The sequence below is a fragment of the Psittacula echo genome, assembly GCF_963264785.1.
Source record: "Psittacula echo genome assembly, chromosome: 7".
Lineage (NCBI taxonomy): Eukaryota > Metazoa > Chordata > Aves > Psittaciformes > Psittacidae > Psittacula > Psittacula echo.
Genome location: NC_137740.1, coordinates 2020551 through 2046673, shown reverse-complemented (window position 1 = coordinate 2046673; position 26123 = coordinate 2020551). Strand labels below are relative to the sequence as shown.

Sequence of the window (26123 nt, the reverse complement as noted above, 5' to 3'; positions counted from 1 at the left end):
TATAAATTGGACTACAGCCACACATGTGAGCAGTCCCAGGGGAGGCAGAGCTGCAATCCCATCCCAGGGCTGGCAGTGGGGCAGATTCGCTGTATTTTCAGCTCTTTCCATACAGCACAAGGTTGGGTTTGATGCTTTTCCCCCGTTTGTTCTAACTTGCACGTTTGCAGGTGACTAGGAGGCCCTTCAAGCTCTTTTAGTGGGTCAGGTAATAGGAAAGCGCTTGAAATTTGACTCATTCATGAATACTTGAGCAGCCTTTGAACCAAATGGGGTCAGCTCACAGAGCGGAGAAACACAACAGCAGTTGCTGGCGTTAGGAGCCTGGTTTGGGTTGAACAAGAGCCTTCTGAAGCCATTGCAGCTGGTGTGACTCTGGCTCAGTGTGTTCCTCAAGGGAAACTCGCTGTTTGTAACATCAGATTGTGCAGGGGGCTATTGCTGGTGTATATCTCTAGTTCTAGTCTATAGCTCTAGTTATTTCTAGTCTCTATCTCTAGTGTGACGCATCTCTGCCATCCAACCCAGAGGGCTGGAGCTGGGTGATCTTCAGGTCCTTTCCATCTCAAACCAATCTGATTCTGTGATTTTAGTTATTGCTGGCTTAAAAAGAAAGCTACGGAAGCCCTATGGAAGGCTTGGCTCTGATTTCAGCTCCAGGAGCTGTGCCCCTAGCACCCCACTGCTCTGTGCTGTGGCTGCTGCAAAGCCATTGAGCCCCATAACCTGTACCCTGAGGCTTCCCCTTTGAGGGGGTTTTGCCTTGTTGGGTGAATCCAAAGAGGCTGGGGAGGGAGGAGAAGGGAGCAGGGAAAAATTCAGGCAGGATGTGGGATGTGAGTGGGGCTTCTTGGGGAAGAGGGGAATTCCTTGCCGGGGGCTCTGGAAACAGGCACGGCTCGGCTGGGGCAGGAGCTGCCATAGCAAAGGGGTGGGAAAGATGATGTGGGAATGGGGAAAGCTTCTGTTCCAGGAAACCGTGTCTGGTGAGGTCTGAGCATCTCCAGGGGAGCAGACTGCAGGGAAACCCCTCAGGGCTGCCGGCCCCTTGTGTGGTCACCTTAAAGAGCCTTTTCTTGTGTTTAGCTGTGGAAATGGGCAATTCCGCATCTTCAGTGTGAGCCCATTGCCTCCTGTCCTGTCCGTGGGCTCCACTGGCAGGGGCTTGGCTCCCTCGTCTCTACTCCACCATCAGACACCTGCACAAGGGTGATGGGGAAGGGCTGAGGGACCTGGGGGGTTCAGTCTGGGGAAGAGAAGGCTCAGGGGGGACCTGATGGCTCCCTACAAGTGCCTGAGAGGAGGATGGAGCCAGGAGGGGCTGGGCTCTGCTGCCAAGGAACAAGGGATGGGACAAGAGGAACCGGCCTCAAGCTGCACCAGGGCAGGTTCAGATGGAGCTGAGGAACAATTCCTGCCCCAGAGGGTGCTCAGGCATTGGAACAGGCTGCCCAGGGCAGGGCTGCAGGCACCGTCCCTGCAAGTGTTCACACACCGTGGAGACGAGGCCTCAGTGCCATGGGTTAGGGGTGGATTTGGCAGGACTGGGCAATGGTTGGACTGGATGAGCTTAAAGGGCTTTTCCAACCTGGTTGACTCCAGGATACTTCCCTGCATCTTCCTCCCTGCCCAGGATTACCAAAGACTGCAGGAATGTGCTTCTGTGTGAGCAGAAGTGAAGGACAGGGGAAACTTCACAGATAGGAGAACTAAGAGGAATATCACTGGAGATGGGGAGAGTGGCCTCGGGGCTGCTCACCAGGGCAGACACTGGGTTACTCGATTCCTGAGTGCCCACAGGCTCATTCCCCCCCACCCCTGCTATGAGCACAGCCTTGCCTGACCCCAAACCCCCAAGGAAATCCTTGCCACGCATCCCCATTCCCACCTCCGGGATGGTCCCTGCGCATCCCAGGGGGAGTGCAGACGCGGCTGCACCGGGCAGTGGTGTTCCTGGTGTGACGGCTCCCACCTTTCCTCCCTCCAGACTATGCCACGTGTGGGCTGTGACCACAGCCCAGGCCATGGCAGGGTCCAGCAAGGCTTTGGCACTGCACGTCCTGCTCTGCTGCCTGTGTGCAGGTAAGGGCCATCACCCCCCACTGACCACTGGTCAAACACCATGGACCTGCAGGGAACTGGAGTGGGAGAAGGAAAAGGATGGGGCTACAGCTATGGGTTTGGGGGGAACGCTTTGTTAGCATTGCAGGGAGCCCCCATTGCACCCTTTTCTTCCCACCCACATCCTTGGAGTGGGGTCACATCCAGCTGCAACGTGGTCCTGCCTTTGCACAGATAGAGCCAGAGCACACTGGTTCCAGGAAGGCAAAGGGAGCCGGATACGGTGCAGAGCTCTCATCTGATAACGAGGAGCAGCGCAGGGGCTGCTGCCCTAATCTCAGGGGATCAGAGATCTCGAGACAACAGGTTATTTCCCTGCAGTCACTTGAACGTTACAGCAGAACCAACGCTGGTGAAAAGAGGTGTTGGCAAGCGGAGGGGAGGAGTCAGGGGGTGCTGGGTTGTGCTGAAGGCAAAGGAGTTCATCCCCATCGCGGGGGGGAGCAAAGGGACAGACCCCACTGTGGGTCCTGCCGTGCTGCTGCCTGCATCCCAGCAGAGCAGCCCATGAGCATCCCCTGCTCCCACCCGGAGCTGCCCTGACTCAGTGGATGCTGGTGCAGGGGTTGCCAACATCAGGTGCTCGGGACACGTCTGGATCGAGCCCGCGCCGGTGGTGCGGATGGGCACCAACATCTCCATCAACTGCATCTCCACCCTCGGCTGCCCCTGGGCCGAGTTCCGCATCGTCTTCAACTACAGCCACGATGAGGGGACCCCGGCCCCCCTCAACAGCAGCAGCGTCCAGCTCCAGCTGCGGGAGTTCCGGATGCCCTTTGGGAGCGTGACCTGCATCGCCCGCTGCCCCAACACCAACATGTACCAGCTCGTGTGCGGCACCACCGTCCTGGCCGGCTGTGAGTACCCCCTTGAGTGCAGGGATCCATGGAACCGAGGAATGGTTTAGGTTGAAGGGACCTTAAAGCTCCTCCAGCTCCAACCCCTGCCACGGGCAGGGACCCCTTCCACTGGAGCAGCTTGCTCCAAGCCCCTGTGTCCAACCTGGCCTTGAGCACTGCCAGGGATGGGGCAGCCACAGCTTCTCTGGGCACCCTGGGCCAGCGCCTCAGCACCCTCACAGGGAACAGCTTCTGCCTAAGAGCTCATCTCAGTCTCCCCTCTGGCAGGTTCAAGCCATTCCCCTTGGCCTGTCCCTACAGGCCCTTGTCCCAAGCCCCTCTCCAGCTTTCCTGCAGCCCCTTTAGGCACTGGAGCTGCTCTAAGGTCTCCCCTTCAGGAGCCTTCTCTTCTCCAGGCTGCCCCAGCCCAGCTCTCTCAGCCTGGCTCCAGAGCAGAGCTGCTCCAGCCCTCGCAGCATCTCCACGGCCTCCTCTGCCCTCGCTCCAACAGCTCCACGTCCCTCTTGTGCTGCTGCCCCAGGGCTGGTCACGGCTCTGCAGGCCTTTGTTATGCTGCCAGCACTGAGGAAGCTGCAGCACCAGCCAGGGCTTTCCACACTCTTTGCCTGACTTTGCCTCCACAGACCCTCCGGACCCCCCCAGCAACCTGACCTGCTCCATCCACGAGCGCTCGGGACACATGGCATGCACATGGGATACAGGGCAGACAACCCACCTGCCCACCCAGTACACCCTCCACCTGCGCAGGTAGCTCCCTTGGGATGGAAGCACCAGGATGGAGCCGGGAGGGAGCCCATGGGATGGAAACAGGACCAGGAGGGAGCGCGGTAACCGGCAGAGCCGGCAAATGGCGCTGCGGTCACCCACAGACATGGGTGACACCAGGGCTGCTCTGCTGCTGGCACCCGTGCCCTACTTACACTTCCTAAAGCTCACGTCCTCCTGGTCCCCTGCTTGCAAACCACACGTGAAACCGCGGGTTGGATTCTGCAGGGTGGACTTTGTGTGCTCCGTGCTGTGAGCACCGCATCAAGTCAGAGCACATCGCTGGGCTGCTCTGAGTCTTCCTAAGCTGCAGGGAGCGCAGAGGCTGCAGCCGTGCGTGCACCTCACACCGCCCAAACCCCGAAACTGAAACTCCAGCCAGGTGCAAAGATTGAACCCGAAGCAGACGCGCTCTGTGCTGCAGCCCTTCCTACCCAGCCTGGGATGCTTTCTGCCACCGAAGGCCCGGTGACACAAGACTGGCAGGCTTTCAAAGCCAGCCTGACTCAGTCATTAAAGCAAATGCACTAAATCCCATCATACGTAGGCTTTGTGAAGAGAAGTGATTAACCACCTGCCTAAGTCTGCTTGGGCTCAGACTGAGCTGTGCAGAGAGAGCTGAGAATGTTCTCTTCCAACAGTGATGCTTCCAACACAGATGCTCCACAGATAGGTCAAGAACTGAGGGCACCACTTTCTAGTTCACTTCAGGAGTGACAGACACTGGCTTTGGGGATGACTGTGCCCCAGTCACAAGCTGCAACCTCTAGAGAGCTGTAGCTGCTTTTCTAACGGCTGCATGATGTTGGATGGGTTCTGACCACGTCGTCTTCTTCCCAGAGTGGGGACAGCGGTGACAGAGGATGCTGAGGAGGAGGACGATGATGAAGAGGAGGAGAAGGTCTTCCCTGCGGGCTCACTGGTACCACTGAGCACACTGCATGGTGGCAACCACTACTCAGCATGGGTGCAGGCCAGCAACGTGCTGGGTGCTGCCCGTTCAGCCCCTTGGCACCTCAACCTGCAGGAGCTCGGTATGTCCATCCCCATCCATCTGTCCCTGCATCCTGAGCTGCTCTGTGTGCTGGGGCTCTGCATGGCCATAGGCACTGCCCCTGGGTGTCACTTTAGGAACACCAAGGGAAGGTTGGAACTGGATGAGCTTTAAGCTCCCTTCCAACACAAACCATTCTATGCGTCTATGACCTGCATGAGCACTGCGGCTCACACGAGAGAGGACAGCCCCCATGGCATGCCAGCCCCCCAACCCATGCTTTCTGTTCCCTCCCCGCAGTGATCCCCACTCTGCCCCTGGTCACCGGTGCAGAGACAACAGAGACCTCACCTCCCATCACCACCGTCCACTGGAAGAGGCAGACGCTGCTGGAGAACGTGCGCTGTGAGGAGCGACACAAAGCCATGGGCAGCGCAGCGTGGCATGTGAGAGCCAGGGACCACAACCCTCCCATGGTGTCATGGTTTAAACCCAGTCAGCCATAAATCAGCCACACAGTCTCTCTCTCACTCCCCCCCTTTTCTTCCGCCCACTCCCAGAGGGATGGGAAGGGGAATTGGAAGGATGTAACTCCCACGGGTTAAGATAAGAACAATCCAGTAACTAAGGTATAACACAAATCACTGCTGCTACCACCAATAATAATAATGATAAGGGAAATAACAAGGGAAGAGAACACCTCACCACCCATCGACTGATACCTCACCCCCACCCAGCAGTGAATCAGCCCTTCTGGATGACTCCCAGTTACCTCCTGGGCATGACGTGCTGTGCTATGGAATACCTCTTTGGCTGGTTTGGGTCAGGTGTCCTGTCTCTGCTTCCTCCTGGCTTCCCCTCCTCCCTGGCAGAGCATGAGACTCACAAAGTCCTTGGTCAGGGTAAACATTTGAGCAGTAACTAAAAACATCGGCTTTATCAGCGCTGTTCCCAGGCTGAAAGTCAAAACCACAGCACTGCACCAGCTACTAAGAAGGAGAAAAAATGACTGCTGCTGCTGAACCCAGGACACATGGGTACAGCTGCCCATTAGGACACAAACCACTGCTGGTCCTGCTGGAGACCCCTGAGCACCCACAGCCCACAGGAGCATTTGGGGTCATTCAAAACCCACTCCTTTGCTTCAGCACCCGCAGCCATGGGCACCCTGCTTCCCTTTGCAGGTGGAGGTGTGGGACAGCACGGCCCAGCACAGATCCCGCTCACAGCACAGCCTGCACAGTGACACTCAGTACGTGTTCCAGGTCCGGTGCCGGCTCAGCGCTGCCAACAGCCCCTGGAGCGCCTGGAGCTCCCCCTTCCTGTACACAACCCCAGAGGCAGGTAAGCTCAGCCTCAGCACTGCATTATCCAAGCAGCCATCAGCTCCTTGGAATGCTCTGTGGGAGCCTGGCTGTGGAATGGGAGCCGGCACATCCCTGGAGACACTGCTGGCAGGTATCAGGCATGATGCTGTGGTCCAGGACTGCCGCCACATCACCATCCCCACACTGCATCTGAGGGATGAGCACTATCACAAGCTGACAGCTCATCTCATGCCCTCCAAGCACTCCCTGCCCTGCGGCATGCCCTGCAGATCATGGTGATTGAGGCAGACTCCTGAGGCTGCTGCAGTATGGTAGGAAGAGAAACCAGACTGGCTTTGCAAGCACAGGGCTTTCCGTACAGAAAGAGGGATGGGATCTGCTTATCCATCTTTGGCAGCTTTCTTGCCTTCCAGCAGCAGGGAGCACCTCTTGCTCTAGGTGGAAAAACCACATCATCCAAGGTGTCCCACCAGCCACAAATACCTGTTGTCTTGGGTCAACCTCCACCCTTTACATCCTGGTTACTAACACCAGGATGAGCTTAGACACTCAGATACCTCAGCCTGCAGCAACAGAGACACTCAGCGAGCGATGCCCTCACGTCCTGGTTACAGTGAGGAAGCTGTAGACAAGCTTGCCCTAAAAAGCATTGCTCACTGCTGTTTGTAGTCTGGGTCACTTCCTCCCCACAGCGACAGAGCTGTGCAGCAACGAGACTGCTGCCAGTCTCCAACCTGCATCCCTGCTGCTACCGGTCTCCAACCTGCATCCCTGCTGCTGCCGGTCTCCAACCTGCATCCCTGCTGCTACCAGTCTCCAACCTGCATCCCTACTGCTGCCGGTCTCCAACCTGCATCCCTACTGCTGCCGGTCTCCAACCTCCATCCCTGCTGCTACCGGTCTCCAACCTGCATCCCTACTTCTGCCGGTCTCCAACCTGCATCCCTGCTGCTGCCGGTCTCCAACCTGCATCCCTGCTGCTGCTGGGCTCCATCACCATCCACATCAGAACCAGCCCTGCATGGAGGCACCAGCCAAGTGGGGCTTTCTGCAAAGGCTGTGCATGGATGGGAGCCCCGAGCTCCAGCTGATTCCACTCGGGGTTGCTCATCCCACACTTCCTCCTGCAGCCCCCACTGCAGCTCCCGATGTCTGGCGGCGCCTGGGCCCGGCGTTCCCGAACGGCAGCCACGAGGTGACGGTCTTGATCAAGGTAAGGTCTGGTTTTCGCAGCTACAGCGAAGTTTTCGTGTGCTTTGCTCCTCCCCTTAGGAGAACACCCGCCAAGAGGCAGCAGGAGGCAATGCCCTTCCTAAAGGGCCCTGTGACCAAAGGGATGAGGAGAACAGGAGACCCCAGCGTGTCCTCTGGGGCAAAATCTCTCCATCCTTGCAGAACCCACCCGTGTTGCCCAGCCAAGGGGATGTCTGTCCTGCACGGGGGTGTCTCAGTGCTGGACCCCGCACCCATCCCCATGGACTCTCTGTCTCACCTTTCACAGCCCCTGGCACCCCAGGATGCCCGCGGGAGGATCCTGGGCTACTCCGTGACCACTGAGATCCCTGTGGGAATGGTGCTGCTCTGCAACACCTCCAGCACGGGGTGCAGCGTCCTGGTGCCTCCGGGAGCCCGCACGCTCCGTGTCACCGCTCACAACTCCAAGGGGGCTTCCAGCCCTGCCAACATCACCCTCACCCAGGGCAGCAACAGCCGGGAAGGTAGGATCCAATACACACAGACTGCAGCCTTAACTGAGACGGGCTTTTGTCAGCATGGGAGGGGACCTTGTGCATGCATGGCTTGAGAGCTGCCCTCTTCAGCAGGGGCTGTAGGGAGGCTTTAACCTGCCAGAGGGGAGACTGAGATGAGCTCTTAGGCAGAAGCTCTTCCCTGTGAGGGTGCTGAGGCGCTGGCCCAGGGTGCCCAGAGAAGCTGTGGCTGCCCCATCCCTGGCAGTGTTCAAGGCCAGGTTGGACACAGGGGCTTGGAGCAAGCTGCTCCAGTGGAAGGGGTCCCTGCCCGTGGCAGGGGTTGGAGCTGGAGGAGCTTTAAGGGCCCTTCCAACCCAAACCAGGCTGGGATTCTATGAAAGCCAGGGGAAAAGCCCCAGCAGAGCTCTGCCTACTCTGCTGAGGGAACACAGCATCCTCCAGGCAAGGCCAGCATTCCTCAGAGATGGAGATGCTCCACAGTCACGTATCTCACCCCTTGGCCTTTGAAGGCTGCAGCAAAAAGCTTAAGCATGAGTTAATCCTGCCTGCGTTGGCTGGCAGGGATGTGCTGTACCATGGGCTTGGTGCAAAACAGCTCCTCTGCCAGGGACACAGCCCCTGCTGTGAGCTGAGCCCTTGCAAACACAAAGGGAGGGGACAAACCCAACCCTTCCAGGCCACTTCCCTGCGCCACAGGCTGTGGTTTTCCCCACAGCCATCACTTTCTTATTGGTGAAGACTGACTTTTTTAATGAGCAACAGGGGGGGAAAATCCCATTCAAACTGAGGACAAATCCGTTACTAAAAAGAGACCAGAGAGCAAGAAGGTGGAAAAACCGCTCTAATCTCTCTTACTTATCAGAATCATGGCTTTTCTTGTAAGAAATGACAAGTAAAGCATTTCAGAAGAGGCATGACAAAGCTGAAGGTGTGTTTTTGTGATACCTATATGTGAGCACATATATATATATACACACACACTAAACAAGAGCTAGCAGGGCTTGTTTAAAGAGCTTTAAGCTACATTTCAAGAGGGAAAGGGATAAAACCAGCCTCACTAGAGATAAGCCTGGGGGAGCACACAAATGTTGGAGGGACAGTGGCCAGCAGGTCCTTCAGTCTGCCATCTCTGTGGAGGCAGAGGATGGAGATGCATACGCCAGCAAAGATGCAAGGGTTCCAGATGTGTTAGAAAACATGAAAGGGTCTAAGAAAAGTCATGTAGGAATTAGGGCTTCTCCCTCCAAATGGGTGGTGGGACCTTCAACCCAACTGAAGGCCAGGTTGGATGGGTCTTGAGCAACCTACTCTAGTGGAAGGTGTCCTGCCCGTGGCAGGGGTTGGAACTGGGTGAGCTTAAGGTCCTTTCCAACCCAAACCATTCCATGATCTACACTGATGGACACAGCATGGGTAACAAACAAGAAAAGAAGGAGCTGGAAGCCATTGTGCAGAAGGAGAACAAGGATGACATAGATGCCATCACGGAAACACGGTGGGATGACCAGCACAACTGGAGTGCTGCAGTGGATGGTTGTAAACTCTTCAGAAGGGACAGACAAAAGAAGAGGCAGTGGGGTAAGGGAATGTTTTGATTGTCTAAAGCTTAACGATGGTGTCAATAGGATTGGGTGCTTATGGGTACGAATCAGGGGGAAGGACAACAGAGCAGATATCATGGTGGGAGTTTGTTCTAGACCACCCAATCAGGATGAAGAGGCAGATGAAATAGTCTATAAGCACAATTGCTAGCTCTTATTCTTGTGGGAGACTTCAACTTACCAGGTGTCTGTTGGAAATGCAATACAGCAAAGAGGAAACAGGTTGGCAGGTTCATGGAGCGTGTGGAAGAGAACTTCCCAACACAAATGGTGAGGAAACCAGCTTGGGAAGGCACCCGCAGGATCTGTTGTTTGTGAACAGAGAAGGACTTGTGGGCAATGTGATGGTTGGAGGCTATCTCGGGCAGAACAATCACAAAGTGATAGAGGCTCCCTCTTCAGTCCTTAAACACTACCCTGAAAGACTCATTTTGCCTGTGCTTGGCTGACCCTTCCGTTCTCTTGCGCTTCCAAGATGAGGTTGGGATACAGATCCCTTTCGATCTCTCTCCACAGAGTTCCCAGCACCAGTGGCTGTGGAGGTCAAGCCTGAGAACCAGAGCAAGGTCTCAGTGGCCTGGCAGCCCCCCAGCCACAGCAGGAGGTCTCCGCTGTGGTTCATTGTGGAATGGGTTTCCACCACCCCATACAGCCCGAAGGAGCAGTACTTCTGGAAGAAAGTCCCGTACCAGGCAACACACACAGACATCCAAGGTGAGATATTCCAAGAGTCTTGTTGCTGTTTGGTGCAGTTCATCGGGGTGTTATTATAAAGCCAAACTACATTAAAGGCAGAGCTTCATTTGCAATTGAGCCCCTGCCCACTGGTTGTGGAGAGTGGGACCATGAAGAGCCCTTCGGGAGCAAGGGGGAATGAAGCAATAGGAGACACGAGGACAATCAGCAGGATTTGGTTCCACAGGTGAAGGTCACAGGGAAAGAGAATGAAGTGACAAGTGAGCTGGCAGGCAGGGAAGCCACGTTAGACCTGTGGAGGCCTCTCCAGGCACAGGAGATGCACCTATTTAAAGGATGCAGAGATGCACCAAGACTTGCTTTGGCACCTCTCCTCCTCACTGTGCCCAGAGGGACAAGCCTGCAGGTCCTTACTAACCCAGCCTGAGCCCAACAGCATGAGCATCTCAGGACCCATCCCACTCCACTCCTGCATCCCGCATTAACCCTGATGTTTATTGGGGTTTGGGATTCTTCCTATCCAGTTACACAATGAAGCTTTTGCTCTTCCACGTGTGTTTTGGGGAACAACTCATGCAATGGCTATTCCCAGGGGACAGCAGACCCGAAGCTGGGCACCCCCCACACCTCCATCTACTTTCACCATGCAATAACAAGCCCTTGAACAAGCCTAGAGCTTCCACAGCAGATCACAACCACATTTTAAAGGTAAATCTTGCTTCTTTCCAGCAGAGGCAGGAGGTCACATCAACGTGTCAGTATATGCAGTCTACCCCGATGGAGCCAGCAAACCCAGCTCCAGCCAAGGTAAGCCGGGCTGGATGGCGAAGCTGCTGCTTGCTGCAATGGGGCTGCAGAGCTCAGGCTGCTGCTTTATCCCTGATGCTCCCACAGTCTGCCAGCTTTGTGGAATTACTTAGGTTTTAGAAACAAAACGTAAATCCCTCCCATTGACCAGAGGAAAGCAGGACTCTGGGTGGAAGCCTCTTGGCTGCAGGACATGAAAATAGAGGCTTTTTATCAATGCATCTGCATGAAAGCCTTCTCTAGCTGATCTTTGCTCCTGTGCACACATCTAAGACATGAGAACCACACCTCATTTCACAGATACACCAGTGCAGATACCAGCACAAGATACACCATTCTTCCTTTCTGTGATAGAAAAGATAGAAATGTTTTACACATTGACAATGAAGCATTACAGATAAACCAAAATATAGGAAACAACATTTATAGAGACCGAATGGCCAAGCTGCAGGTTACTATTCCTTATCTGGAGTGAGAAGAAGGTGGCCTTCCATTCTGGAAACTCTCTTAGAGAAGAGCATGGACCAGTTCACAAAGGAAAGCAAGGACTGTCATCACCTCCAGCACTGCATGGGTTGGCTTTGGGTGTCCTTAAGAGCTGGGCATACCAGGTCCCTGATCTGTTCCATCCTGCTGCTGGTCCTCACCCAGGATAACCCATGCACAGCTCAACATCTGAGCACTGAGGACACCCCCCAGCACCACTGTACCTGCTCCATGGATGCTGCAGCACAGGCAGAACATTTATGGATGCTTTATATAGTGTTCAGCGGTGGCTGGGCAGGTCTGTAGAGATAAGGAAGCCATGAAGTCAGATCAAGGTTTAGCTCTCCAGAGCTCTTCCAGCACAGCCTAGGGAGGAAGCAGGGACCCGGGGTGAGCTTAAATAGAGCCGCAGGCAGGGGTGTGGGTAGAGGTCCCAGGTGAGGCAGGTCAGGGCCATTCAGCCCTGTTAGCACCCCGCATCCCCTGACAGAGCCGGCAGCAGCTGCAGGCACCGGTAGCACCTGAGGAGGTCATCAGTTCCCCATCCCTGCTGTGGTGCTGTTTTAGATGGGTTCTTTGATGCTGCTCAGATGCTTTCCCTGTGCCGAACCAGCTCCGTGTTTGTGGTCAGCACCCGCCGTGGCTATGAGAAGGGCACGTATTCCATTTTTCACCCAAAATAGGAGCAAATGTTCCTGACCAGTTCATCCCAGGCTGCTCATGGCTGTTAGCCCTGGCTATTAAGTGTTACCTATTAGGTCTCTGCCCAGAGAATGAGGAAGAGCTGGGTCTCAGAAGGAGGATGCTCTAGCCTTAGCACTAGCAATGGCTTAGAAATGTGTTAAATGCTTAATAAAATAGAGACTTCGTCCTTGGCACAGACTCCTTTAACAAAGCTTGGGGGTTCAGGTGGGGAAGTGCAGATACGGGCAGCAGTGAAGCTCATGTCTGTGGCCAGATTTGCCTTCAAAGCACACACAGTGAAGTCCTCCAGCTTGACCCCACAGGCTGAAACTCATTCTTCATCCCATTCAGATGAGCCTGTCAATCACCAGTAAGGCATTACTGTAATCATATTATTGTCTGTTTATACACGTTCAGTGTGCCAGTGACACAGAACTGCTGAATTCCCAGGCTGCAGGACATGTATTCCTTCACTTTCCTTCCACAATCCCATACATCTGAGAGATGTTTTGCAGCATCTGCAGCACACTCCAGCTGAGTGGGCTTGTAATGGAGACACTGCTTAGGGGAGTGAAATACTGAACTCCGAGAGCTCTGGTAGGAGATGCGTGTGCTTTAGATGCACAGAACCAGAGGCAACACCTTTCCTGGGATTTTTTTTCTGTTAGAGAGGAAAAATTGCATTTGGCCTTGGGTTTGTGTTGGTGTTTGTTAAGGAGAAGAGATAATGGAATCCCAGAGTGGTTTGTGTTGGAAAGGACCTTAAAGCTCATCCAGCTCCAACCCCTGCCACGGGCAGGGACCCCTTCCACTGGAGCAGCTTGCTCCAAGCCCCTGTGTCCAACCTGGCCTTGAACACTGCCAGGGATAGGGCAGCCACAGCTTCTCTGGGCACCCTGGGCCAGGGTCTCAGATCCCAAGGGAATTGCTGAATTTAGCCATGAAGAATCACAGAATCATAGAATAGTTAGGGTTGGAAAGGACTTTGAGATCATCCAGTTCCAACCCCCCTGCCATGGGCAGGGAAACCTCACACTAAACCAGGCCACCCAAGGCCTCATCCAACCTGGCCGTGAGCATCACCAAGGATGGAGCATTCACAACCTCCCTGGGCAACCCATTCCAGTGCCTCACCACCCTCTCAGTAAAGAATTTCTTCCTTAGATCCAATCTGAACTTCCCCTGTTTCAGTTTGAACCCGTTACCCCTTGTCCTGTCACTACAGTCCCTGATGAAGAGTCCATGCCCAGCATCCTTGTAGGCCCCCTTCAGACACTGGAAGCTGCTCTGAGGTCTCCACGCAGCCTTCTCTTCTCCAGGCTGAACAGCCCCAACTTTCTCAGCCTGTCTCCATACGGGAGGTGCTCCAGCCCCTGATCATCCTCGTGGCCTCCTCTGCACTTGTTCCAACAGTTCCATGTCCTTTTTATGTTGAGGACACCAGAACTGCACACAATGCTCCAAGTGAGGTCTCCCGAGAGCAGAGCAGAGGGGCAGGATCACCTCCTTCGACCTGCTGGTCACGCTCCTCTTGATGCAGCCCAGGATACGGTTGCTTTCTGGGCTGTGAGCGCACACTGCAGCCGGCTCATGTTCATTTTCTCATGGACCAACACCCCCAAGTCCTTCTCTGCAGGGCTGCTCTGAATCTCTTCTCTGCCCAACCTGTAGCTGTGCCTGGGATTGCTCCAACCCAGGTGTAGGACCTTGCACTTGGCAAGAAAGCTTATTTTAGCAAAAAGACACTTCTTGCTCTTTAGCTGCAGCTCTTCCCTCACTGCACAGCCCATCACAGTCAGATACCATCAGCAAATTCAGTCCTGTGGTATTCAAGCACTTTGAGAAATCATCTGTAGGTGCTCATGAAGAATGAGGTACAATTCCTCAGGAAGATGGAATTCTTGCTTGAGGTGCTGAGGGGAGCGACGTGCATGGAAGATGTTTAATAGTTGGTTTTAGGTATTCATCAGCATCTCATTTAATTGGATCCATGAGAAATAGGAGATCATGTAGAGTCCAGCCAGAGCTGGAGTTATTAATGACTTTAGGGGGCTTTATTTTTGTCATTATTAATGTTTCTAAATAAGATTTAATAAAATAAAAGTAAGCCACAGCTTCTCTGCCATCCCATAGATGAAGTTACGGGCATTTTCTTTCTCTCCATAAGTCCCTCCAGAAGACCAGCTCCTGGAGAGCACCTTCAGCAGCACCTACAGCGAGCTCTCCCATGGTAAGAACACAGTAGCTGAGGCTGAGTAAGCCGGACCTTTCTCCTTGACCAGAAGTGGAAGTTTCAGCCTGAGCAGCACCTGCAGCACCTGCTGATGGGGAAGTGAAAGCTCCTTTGCACTTTGGAGAGATCAGGGCCACCAAAGCAGCTTTTTACTTGATGGGGACATGAGACACATGCAGTGCTCTCAGGGATGGATTGCACCCACATAGTGCGTGCCTTCAGTTTTGCTTCCTAATGAGACTTCCAATACATTGTACATTACAAGTAGGAGATAAGAGAACAAGGAAATATGAGATAATGCTACGTAGCACAACAGCAACAGGCTGTTTCAATCTTGCACTTTGAACCAGAGACTCATGTAAGCATTTCCCATCCACTTCTCTAACTTTGGTTATGCTCTGGTGTGCACATCTTCTGCTGAAGGTTCCGTTATGATGTGCTGCATTACTTAAACCAAAGGCAAAACCAATGACAGCTGAAGAATTCACTCCCATGTTTCTGGAAGGTCAGGGTGGGTAGGAAGTGGTTAAACACAGTGACCACACTTCTTAGTATTAGTTGAGTGACCTCCTGTCCTGGGCACAGGGATGCTCTGATCACAGTTTTGCTTTTGCTTCCTTAACTGGGGAGCAAAGGGGCAAGTGAAACACTGGAGGCTGTTTTAGCAAAGATCTGCCCTTTATACCACCAAACATCATGGCAATGGGACAATGGACTGACCTGTTTCCTCTCTATCCTGTTTCAGATGATGACATTGGACTTTTCCTGGGACTGGGCATCAGCGTGGTCGTATTATCGGTTGTTTTGGTAATCCTGATGTTTAAAAAATCAGCCAGAAAAAGGTATGACTTTCACCTCCAGTTTCCGTTCCTTATCTCCAACTCATGCTTTTGCTCCAGAGTATTTGAAAGTTGCCTGCAGAAACCAGTCCTTTTCACTGCAGCCTGCTCTTTCTGAGGGCAAGTCCACCCGTTAGCCAGATTGCTGTATGAAAAGACATCTGTGTGCTCTACAGTGAGGCGAGGACCAACAAAGAGTAAAAAATCATTTCTGTGTAAAGGCCGGCCTAAGGGACATGTGATATTATTATAGAGATATGAGGGCAGGGCTAGGAAACGAGAGAGAAACCGGAATCTCCATTGGTAAGTTTTATCCTAGGACTTCTGTCTCCCAGTCTTGGCAAAGGAGGGGAAGCTGAAGGCAGAGATTGAAGACTTGAGCATCCGGAAAACTCAACTGAGAGGATCTTAACACTGTTTTTAACTGCTGTTCCCCAGGCACCCTCACAAACCAGTGCTCATCTATCCCAGGTTGCCCTTTGACTGGAATGGGGATGTCCAGGAGTCCAGGCGCTGCTGTCCCTGACACAGACCCACGGGAATGGCAGACCTCTGTGACACATGGTGCTGGTTGGACCTTCCCAACCGAACAAGAAAGAGGGGAGAGGAGAGCTGGGGGTGGAGGGTGTTGAAGAGCTGCCTCTTTCGGTTCCTGAGCCCAGCCTCACTCTTCTGCTCTCTCTGTCATTGTGAAACACAGCCATTCCAGCAGCAACGAGGGCCGTTTCCCAGCAGCAAGGCACTCAAACAGCAGCAAAATTCAAGTCTCTTGCCAATGGTTTTCATTTCTGCTGCAGCTTTGCCTGCAGGAAGATCAACTTTCATCAGTGCTGCGTTTGCTTCCATCAGCTGCAGGCACGCATCTCCTCTGGTGCAATGCTCGGTCCTCCTCCCATTGCCCCTTAGATTAACAACATTTTCACATGCAGGGAAGTTTTACATCAAGGATTTACCTGCAGTCATTTAGCTTCCAGGCCTGCACCACCACGAATCAAATCTGGTGGGGGGGAAAGGTTGAAAGATGAAGAGCTAGAGTTCAAATGGAGCTTCCAGGCCATCCTTGAAGGATGGATGCACTTTGTGTGCCCCTCCTACTGAGGGACATTTTGTCCTGCATGGAGAATAAGTGACTAATAGCACAGACTAACATCTTGGGGTTTATGTGTTCTTTTTGGCATAGAATTAATGCCCTGGTTGTGTCAATCCTGCCAAAATGGCTGTTTGAAGACATCCCCCATGTGGAAAACAGCAACATGGTAAAGCTGCTCCAGGTAACTGCACCGCGAGCTCCCAGCTTTGCTTCGCTTGTCTCCCCTTAGATTAAAGCTTGCTCCAGAGCTGTGAGAAACAAGGGTGGGAAAAGAACTGAGCTCTATGGGACCAGGAACTGATCAGGAATCTCTTACCCAGGCATTTGCAAAGTGCATAGCAGCCCAGCTTCGCTGAGGTCTTTAAACCTTGCCTCAATGTACTCTTTATTGTATACAGTGTATTGACCACAGTGGACTCCAGCTGCCTTGAAGTGCATGCAGAAGCATAGAGACAGGCACAGCTGCTCCCTGTCTTCTCTCATCCACCTCACTGCGGTTTCATTGACAGGGGGGATTGGATGAGGGAGGTTGGAAGGAAGACAGGATGCAGACACCAAATCATTGCCCCATTTCTTCCTTGGGATGCTCTAATGATAGCAATTCCATTGGTAAAATCTGCGAGTTTGTTACTACCCCGATCATTTTCCTTGCAGGAAAACAGTGATTTCCTGAGGAGCAGCCTCCATGAGCCGTTTGTGGACACCAGTGACCCCACAGTCATGGAAATCGAGGAGGTGCCAGCACACGAGGAGTACAAGAACATGGTCACCAGAAGGAATCCCAGCAGAGAGATCCCCAAGGACAGGGAGCTCAAGGAGAGCACGGTGCCTGCCACCACCATGCCCTTTGAGCACATCAGTGACTACAAGCCTCAGGTGTCCGATGGGAACACACTGGGATATGTAGCAGCCAATATTTACCAAACACAGCCCCCAGCATCCCTCCCAGAACCGGAGACAAACCTCTTCTTCAGAGACTACACGAGCCCCTTTCCCCACATGTGGGACGGGGAGGGAGAGGGACACCAGGTCTGCCTGCTGGAGAAGATCAACCTCGTCTTGAACAACAGCCAGAGCGGGCAAAGCCACACGTTCAGCTCAACCCAGGCGGGATGTGGCTCCCTCCTGGACAACCAGTGGGGACACATTGCAACCAGCGAGGTTCAAGAGCAAATGCTGGTCCCCGATGAGCTGCTCTCCTGCCTGCGAGCCATGAACGGGGAGTCGGTGGATGTAAAAACCTGCTTTCCACAGAACATCGGAAGATTATTTTGAGAGATGGTGCAGCTGTGTTTAAAACCCCCCAAAACAATGAGCACGGCACGTGTCAGCCTCGGAGACTGCAAACAGCAGTCATAGAATGGTTTGTGTTGGAAGGGACCTTAAAGCTCATTCAGCTCCAACCCCTGCCACGGGCAGGGACCCCTTCCACTGGAGCAGCTTGCTCCAAGCCCCTGTGTCCAACCTGGCCTTGAACACTGCCAGGGATGGGCCAAAACCTCCAAATCTGAAAGTCTTGGGGCTGCTGGAATGTTTTGGCCAGTAAATCACAATTTTAAACTTACCTCATTCTGTCACAAGCATAAACCCTGTAAAACTTGGATTCCCATCAGAACTGAAATACAAACCAGGTCATTGCTGCAGGGTGCAAAATGCTTCGATTACTATTCAAAATCAATCTCTTATTAAATCATAGAATAGGTTTGGGTTGGAATATTTGGAGCATTTCATCCCTGGAGCTGATTGCAGTAAAGACAGATGAAACCATCCCTTAGACATCCTGATGGAAACGTATGGAATATCTTGGCATCACTCCTGATGAAGCGACACTACACCGGGGAGGATTTATATATCATACAGCACACACAGATACCAAGAACACGAAATCTTTTCTCAACTCAATTTCATTTTCCCTTCCATTAACTAATAAAGAACACATCAGGTAAGAACAAGCCTTCATCATCTGCCAGGCTGATTTAAAATCCCTTGGAATTAGTCACTGGACAGATTCTCCGATACGGGCAAGGGATTCATCATTGTACAGCAGCTTGTCAGCACCTCAACCTTGCTATGTAAAGCATGACGTGACACAGTGAAATGGCATTTATTAGGCACATGGACTTGGATCTTCTGACACCCAGAAAATGAAATACAGGGGTCTCCTTAACCAATACATCTATAACCTATCTGGAGTTACCCACTTTATTATTATGAAATCACTTTCTTGCAGTGGAACTGCTATATCTGGATATTAGAATCTTCCCTTCAATTCTCACTCGGCACTCTATATGTTTCTCTAACTGCTGTTGCCCAAATGGATTTATTGTGTTGTCTACCCCTGGATACCTTCAAACCAGCATTGCTGAGCGCTGCACTTGTTTCCTCCCAACAACCCAAGAGATCTGTTGCTCACATTTACAGGGTAGTAGCTACCTGGCAAGACTGCTTTAGAAGCAGCAAACTGTTTCCAAGCCAAAGATGTGACTTTTACATGTCACTGAGTCTAAAATTAGTGAGTGCTGCCTGTGCAGGAAGGAAATCGTAAGAGAACAGCCGTGGGCTGGCGGCAGCTCAGACGTGAGGTGGGGAAGGTGTTTGTTCTATGTCCACATCCTGAGGCTCGCGCTGCCTCTATCATCTCAACTACCAAACCCTGCGGGTGAAAATGCTCCTCTGGGCACTAGAGCAGCTTGCTCCAAGCCCCTGTGTCCAACCTGGCCTTGAGCACTGCCAGGGATGGGGCAGCCACAGCTTCTCTGGGCACCCTGGGCCAGCGCCTCAGCACCCTCACAGGGAAGAGCTTCTGCCTAAGAGCTCATCTCAGTCTCCCCTCGGGCAGGTTAAAGCCATTCCCCTTGCCCTGTCCCTACAGGCCCTTGCACATTCTAACATACAATACATCTCCTCCTCTCCCTCCACTTTGGATAGTGATTGAATTGGTTGCATCTTTCAAACCATCTGACAATGGTTTAAATGATCTGACAGGGTGGCTGGAATTTAATGGTCTTTAAGGTCCCTTCTAACCTGAACCATCCTGTGATTCTATGATACCCGTGATGCTCACCTCTGGCAATGAATGCATGGGTGAGTACATTGGCAGCGGGAATTTTGATAACAATCCAATATCCCTTCATGTCTTCACTTCCAGATTCTTACTTGTCAGACGTATTCTTTGCTCTGCTGTTTGTCTTCACCTTCCTTGCCCTTGGAAAGCATTTTGTATCCCTCTTGTGTCTTCTTTCTACCAAGTGCAGTATTTAGGGGTGCAAAACCAGCATCCTGAGTGACGGGGATTGAACTATTGGCGAGCAGCTCCAACACCGAGATCCTCATAGTGGGCAACCCTTGGATATATGGATGGCCCAGTGCTTTGAGTCGAATCAAGATGTTGCTCTCAGTACATCTATTTTAACACCTCAGGGCTTACTCCCTTGCTCAAATATTACATACTAAGTCTTGATGTGGGTATTTTCTGAACCTTTTCCTAGGTTTAGTTATCTTGTTGGTGGCCATATCTTGTGCTAGGTGATTTCCACACAGTATTTATCACTTTGCAATGAATTTTGTGGGTTGTTCAGCTTTACTGCAATGTGGGGTTATACACGCTGGAGGCACATAAAGGAAGTATACGCTGAGTAATGTCTCTACCCACAGAGAGCACCAACAAGTGTTGATCTCTGATGCAACCCTCACTCAACCTGCACGAGATTGCAAAGTCATCTGTGTTATCTGCATGGGATTCTTTTGTGACAGGACATTTTCTTTCTGTGCTGAATGAGTAACACAGAGACAGGAGCTGCTGTCAAAGCTGTAGAGGGGTCTTTTTATATAGATGGAAGGAGAGAACAAATGAATAAGGAGTAAGAGATTGGGTGTAGTCTCTTCAGAGCATCAGCAGGCTCAGAACAGCAGAGCCATCCACTGCCTGCTCTTATCTCCATCCCATCACACCAGTAAAGGGTGTATCAAGTGTGAGCTTGTGATCTTGCTGGGGCACAAGCCCTGAGCTCAGCACTAGGAGTTACCAACAGCACTGGTGCAGATCAGCCAGAGACACTCCCTTTGGCACTTGTTCATCACCCTTCTTCAAACAGTATGCTTGAAAATTAGTTAAATCAAATGCATAATAAAGAAACAACAAATAAACTTCATGCAGAATAATTCAGGCATTAAATATATGGAATCATAGAATCCCAGACTGGTTTGTGTTGGAAGGGACCTTGAAGCTCATCCAACTCCAAACCCCTGCCATGGGCAGGGACACCTTCCACTAGAGCAGCTTGCCCCCAGGCCTCAATATCCATCGATAGCTACAATTACATGCAATCAATATGCAAGACTATGCATCAATAGCTACAATTTTAAATCATTTCTACTGCTGACCTGCCACCATTACCGTGCTTCCTGCAGGAGGACATAGCACTCATTCTGCTTTAGCGTGTGAAGCACAGGAGAGATGGGTTTTAGTCTCAGCTCAGTCACCAACTGGCTGCATGACCTTCACCAAGTCACTTTGCCTCTGTTTCCCTACCATAGAGTCAGGATAGTAACACTTACTACCTGCAGCAAAGCCTCAGGATCTAAAGCACCGTGCAGCATTTGGTAACAGCACAAGAATAGGAAGAAAACAGAAACATTTTCTGAGTAATCTTGTGCTGCCCGTTTTTGTTCTGCATCATCTCCCGACTGCTCCATGCTGAAAGGTCTGCAGCACTTGGTTGTCAGTAAATGGGGGACGGGATTTACTGGCAGATAAATACACTGCAGAGCCTAAACCGGGAGTAAAAGCTTGAACGTTTCACAGAGCTGAAATAACAACAGCGGGACCCTGGGGATTTCTGAAGGCACCGATGAAAGATCAAAGCCCAGGTTGCGACCACCACTTGTGGGCAAAGCTGCGCATAAATGCTTGGATCAGCAAAAGCCGCTTGAAAACACAGTGATGGAAAAGTGACAGCAGAAGAAAAGGCCACAGAACAAAAGCGGGAATATCCAATATGACTGATGCTGTTTGGTACAGCCTCTCACATCCCTTCGCCTTCGGGAGGATTAATTCTTTAAGAGGGATTATTCACGGGGTACAGGAGCTGAGCACAACGGTGGAGACTGAAACTGAACTTGCATTTCGTAGAAGAGGATGTGAGAAGTGAGGCTGTGGTTTGAGCCTCGACTGGCTTCACTTAATGTCAGCTTCACAGAGCCACAGCCCATGGAAATAGCACTTGTAAAGCACTGGGAGCAGGATTCAGATGGACAATTAAAGCATTGAACACAATGAATAGAAAACAAACTATGGAAGTCATCTATTAAAGGAGATTTCAGGACTGCTGCTTACCAAACCAGCCAAGACTTTCCTTAACAGAAAGGAATGATTCTTGCCACAAGAATATTAGGAAAAACCAGTGTTCTTAACCCTTTAAAGGATGCAGGATGGTGCTGTGTCTCACACATCACCTGTATGATGCACAATCACAATCTGCATAGCAGATGCAAAACTAATGGAGCCAGCACACACACTGCCTGAAAAGTGAAGATGGACAGACATGCAGTAACTTACTGCAGTGAGTTATTCCTTATTCTATTGCTTTAGCAGTACCTTCAATACCACTGCAGAGCTACGGACCAAAACTCCACTCCATGCCGCAAGGAACCCAGCATCTGAGCAGCTTAAAGTCACTAAAGCAGCTGAAGTGACTGCATGGCTGCAAGAATGGCAGCAGGAATGACCAGGCCAGGCTCAGTTCCTGGCAGAACTGTGTGAGCCTGGGCTGTGGTTTGACATTCAGCAGGCCGAGAATTCCTGTCCCATCACCCACATGTGCCGTGGTTCCACCTCTTCCACGGTGCTGATGTGAGTCATTGTTCTGTGCAGCAACCTGCATCAAAGAACAGAGCTGCTGCGAGGGCTGGAGCAGCTCTGCTCTGGAGCCAGGCTGAGAGAGCTGGGCTGGGGCAGCCTGGAGAAGAGAAGGCTCCTGAAGGGGAGACCTGAGAGCAGCTCCAGTGCCTAAAGGGGCTGCAGGAAACCTGGAGAGGGGCTTGGGACAAGGGCCTGGAGGGACAGAACAAGGGGAATGGCTTTAACCTGCCAGAGGGGAGACTGAGATGAGCTCTTAGGCAGAAGCTCTTCCCTGTGAGGGTGCTGAGGCGCTGGCACAGGGTGCCCAGAGAAGCTGTGGCTGCCCCATCCCTGGCAGTGTTCAAGGCCAGGTTGGACACAGGGGCTTGGAGCAAGCTGCTCCAGTGGAAGGGGTCCCTGCCCGTGGCAGGGGTTGGAGCTGGATGAGCTTTAAGGTCCCTTCCAACACAAACCAGGCTGGGATTTTGCCACCTTTTCCAGTCCAGCTGAGGCAGAGCTGCGATGGGGTTTGCATGCTGCTCTTTCCAGGGTAAGCCACAATCTTTTGCCTTCAGTTTGTCTTCAACATAATTCCATTGCCTTTTGTCAGCAAGACAACCATTGAAAACCCCTAAGCTGTTTGCTCTGCCTGCTTGAACACCTCAGAGGTTCATAGGCTGCTCTCAGACTGGCATCTCATACCCTGTACAAGGGTGACTCCTTCCAGCCCCCTCTTTCTGTGTGATCTCTATGAATATCTTTTGGTTTCTCTCTTTGGTTTTGGTGATGAGGTTCCAGAAAGGAGAACAGTTTCTAGATCTGATTGTACCAGAGACCACACAGGCAAACCTGTACAGCACTGAATGAGAGGTCTCTGGACACACCATGAGCACTGCATTGATCTTACTGTGGTTGTGTGCTGTTGCAATGTCATAATCTGTGGTTTTATTGCGATGCTGCCAACCCTCTATCATCATCCACTATCCCTATGGACAAGATGGTTTCTGGCTCTTCGGTCCTGAGCTTTCAACAGCTGATAACCATGGTCCTCAGGAAGAGCCTTCTGGATAGCAGGGCCACCATGGGCGGCTGAGGACAGGGACTTCTGGAGCAAATGGAGCCAGCAACACCAACACCTGGCACATCAGCCCTGTGTGGTCACCAACCCGGCGTACAGCACCAACACCAAAGCCTTTGTAATACTTGAGAAGCTGAAAGAAGGTACCATTAATTCAGTGTTGAATATGGAATAAACAAAACCAAATCACAGATGTTGTTATTTGGAATTGTGATCATCTGGGTATAACTCAGACTTGTAATAGAATTGTAGAATCCCAGACCAGTTTGTGTTGGAAGGGACCTTAAAGCTCCTCCAGCTCCAACCCCTGCCACGGGCAGGGACACCTTCCACTGGAGCAGCTTGCTCCAAGCCCCTGTGTCCAACCTGGCCTTGAACACTGCCAGGGATGGGGCAGCCACAGCTTCTCTGAGCACCCTGGGCCAGCGCCTCAGCACCCTCACAGGGAAGAGCTTCTGCCTAAGATCTAATCAAAGAACTCCAGAGAATCTTATGGAGGAAACACATTGAATAAACAACCCTGCTCTGACTGACCACTGCTGGCAACCCCAGCGGCGTTTCGGATAGACTCATGTCCTCTTTAAGCACGCAATGATTAACTCTGTCACTCTCACCATCTCGATGTTGGTGACTCACCACCATTCCCCCACGACTCTTCTTCCTCAAGGTTATTTCCAGACCTACAACCTGACACAACCAGAGAGCGCAAAAGCTGCACCTGCAGATTTCACTTCTGACTCTGAATTCTCCTTCCTTCAGTTACAATTTCAGCCCAGGCACTCGCCTGCTTGGCCTCCAGCCTCCTTCCATCTTCAGCTTTAACTTTCTCTGGTTTGCATTACAACAGCTGGACAGGAGGCAGCTTTGCGCCCTGTTTTTAGATAGCAGATTGTTAACTCGCAAAGCCAATGAGCACGGTGGCTGCATGAGCCATTCCTGGTCTTCAGGATCGGTTTGGTTGGCTTTTAGGTGCACTTTTGATCCCAGATAAATTACTTTGCCATTCACTTCCAGAAACTGGGCATGAGCTGCTGCAATAATATGCATTCAAATGTTATTGCATCATTTACAGCCACTTTATTTTCACCATCTATAGGGAAAGTCTATATTCTTTACACGCCCTTTTTCTATGTTCCAGCTTTCATTGTGTTATGAGGGTGGGTTGAAGCAGAGAGCATCTCAACACTGAAGGCGCTACCAAAGAAAAGTCCTTCCAGATTCATATCACAGCAGGCTCTGCAGAACTAAGGAGGTGAAGTAAGGGCAGGCACCCCAACATCTTGCCCCATGGGCTTGCCATAACCACCATCACATGCTGTTGGCAGCAAAGGTCTGCAAGGACACAGTTTGTCACCCTCCTCCTGCAAGCAATCTCCACCAAGGTATCTGGTATTCCCTGAAGAGCTCACGCGGCAAGCTCCCTTGGGTCTTGCATTTCCAGCTACGCACGGGCATGGCTCAGTTGCTGGTATGGGTTTCACCCTGTGAGAGCCAGGCTGCCGGTGGATCTCAGACAGCACCAGTGCTCCGCAGGACCTGGCCCCTGCCACCACCAGACACGGCACCTTCTCATGTCAGCTGCTGCTGGTGCTCCCCCAAGCTGTGTTCCAGGGTCAGACCCCCCCTCCCCAGAGAGCTGATGGCTCCGTTCTTGCCTTGACATCACCCCTGCCCATAGAGCAGGATGCTGGCACAGCAGCCTTAGCACCGGCACCTTGTGTTTCGGCTCTTGTGCTGCAGCCAAGCCCGGGGCAGCAGGGCTGCAGTGAGCACACTGTTTGCTGTAGGATTCACAAGCACCAAGTGTGTGTTCCTGGAGCTTTGTGCTCCGTGCAGGACAATGAAAAAAGAGTTGGCTGAAAAAGCAGGCTTTGGTGTTGAGAATTAAGCACAAAGAAAAGAGAAAAGGGAAAAAAGAAAGAAAGAAGAAAAGAAATAAAGTAGAAGAAAAGAGAAAATAAAGAAAAAGAGAAAAGAAAGAAGGAAAAATTAAAAGAAAAAAGAAAAAAGGAAAAAGGACAAAAGACAAAAGAAACAAAAGCAAGCCACTGTAGCTGATGAAAGGTGATGCATTGGGGCTTGCCAGTTTAGCTTCCTGTCCCTATGACACAAAACTTGTGTCACTTGGGCCACCCGATGGGCATCTTCCCTCCATCAATGAGCAAAACACCCTCAGCTCTGCTGCTGCCAGCCGAGCCCAACATGTCACAGCTGCTTCCCAGGGTTTTCCAAGGAGGAGAAGTGAACACACACAGCGAGGGGTAGCGCTGAACCAGGTAAGAACATGAGAACATGAGCCTTGTGAACACAAGGTGAGATCCCATCCAAGTCCCTAATGGCATCCTGTAGGAATCCTGGTTTTGGCTCAGGGCTGGGAAGTGCTCTGTGAAAAGTGAAAATGGAGATTGAAGTAAAGGCAGCCCGAGGGGAAGCGAGATACAGAGTGAAGAGAAACTAGTGGGGTCTGGAGCTCTGTAGGGCACAGCCTTGTCCTGTTCATGCGTGGCGTTCGAATGGGGATCTCTAGAGAGAAGCCCAGATGTGGGTTGGGGCTGGGAGGAGAGGAGAGCTGGGGTGCAGGCTCAAGGGCAGAACTCCAGGCTCCTGCAGGCTGCACACTTTGTGCTTCCTCCACCTCTTCCTTCGAATGCCAGCCCCCAGCGTAGCTGTGAGGCACTTTTCTAGATAGAAAAGGGGTCACATCAGGGAGATGCTGCCAGGAAAAACGTTGCTGATGTCCAGAAAGGACAAGGAATGATGGCAACAAGAGGCTTTTCCATTAGAAGCGCTTCTAAATGTGGTGGTAGCTCGTGGGAGCGCTGTGAAAAACCGCGAGAGAAAGCAAGGATTGTGTTAAAGAGAAGGTAAAATCCACAGCGGCACATCCCAGGAGAAGCCCCTCACCCCAGCACGGGAACCTGGGGCTGGCTGACACTCACCGCGCTGCCGCTGCTGCTGTTTCCCAGTCCCAGAGGCGCCGTTAATGGCTG

The 26123-nt window shown here is 51.9% G+C and overlaps 1 protein-coding gene across 1 annotated transcript; it reads left to right on the top strand.

Moving 5' to 3' along the window:
• Positions 1–2024: 2024 nt before the first annotated feature.
• On the top strand, positions 2025–17491 carry IL23R (interleukin 23 receptor; the record flags this gene model as incomplete). The annotated part of the gene is made up of 14 exons (XM_080623837.1): positions 2025–2082; positions 2685–2978; positions 3605–3728; positions 4587–4780; positions 5041–5186; positions 5925–6084; positions 7199–7281; positions 7570–7786; positions 9898–10095; positions 10810–10884; positions 14222–14284; positions 15033–15129; positions 16307–16397; positions 16871–17491. The coding sequence occupies 14 exons, from the start codon at positions 2025–2027 to the stop codon at positions 17489–17491; spliced, it is 2421 nt and encodes an 806-aa protein (XP_080479963.1).
• Positions 17492–26123: the final 8632 nt, after the last annotated feature.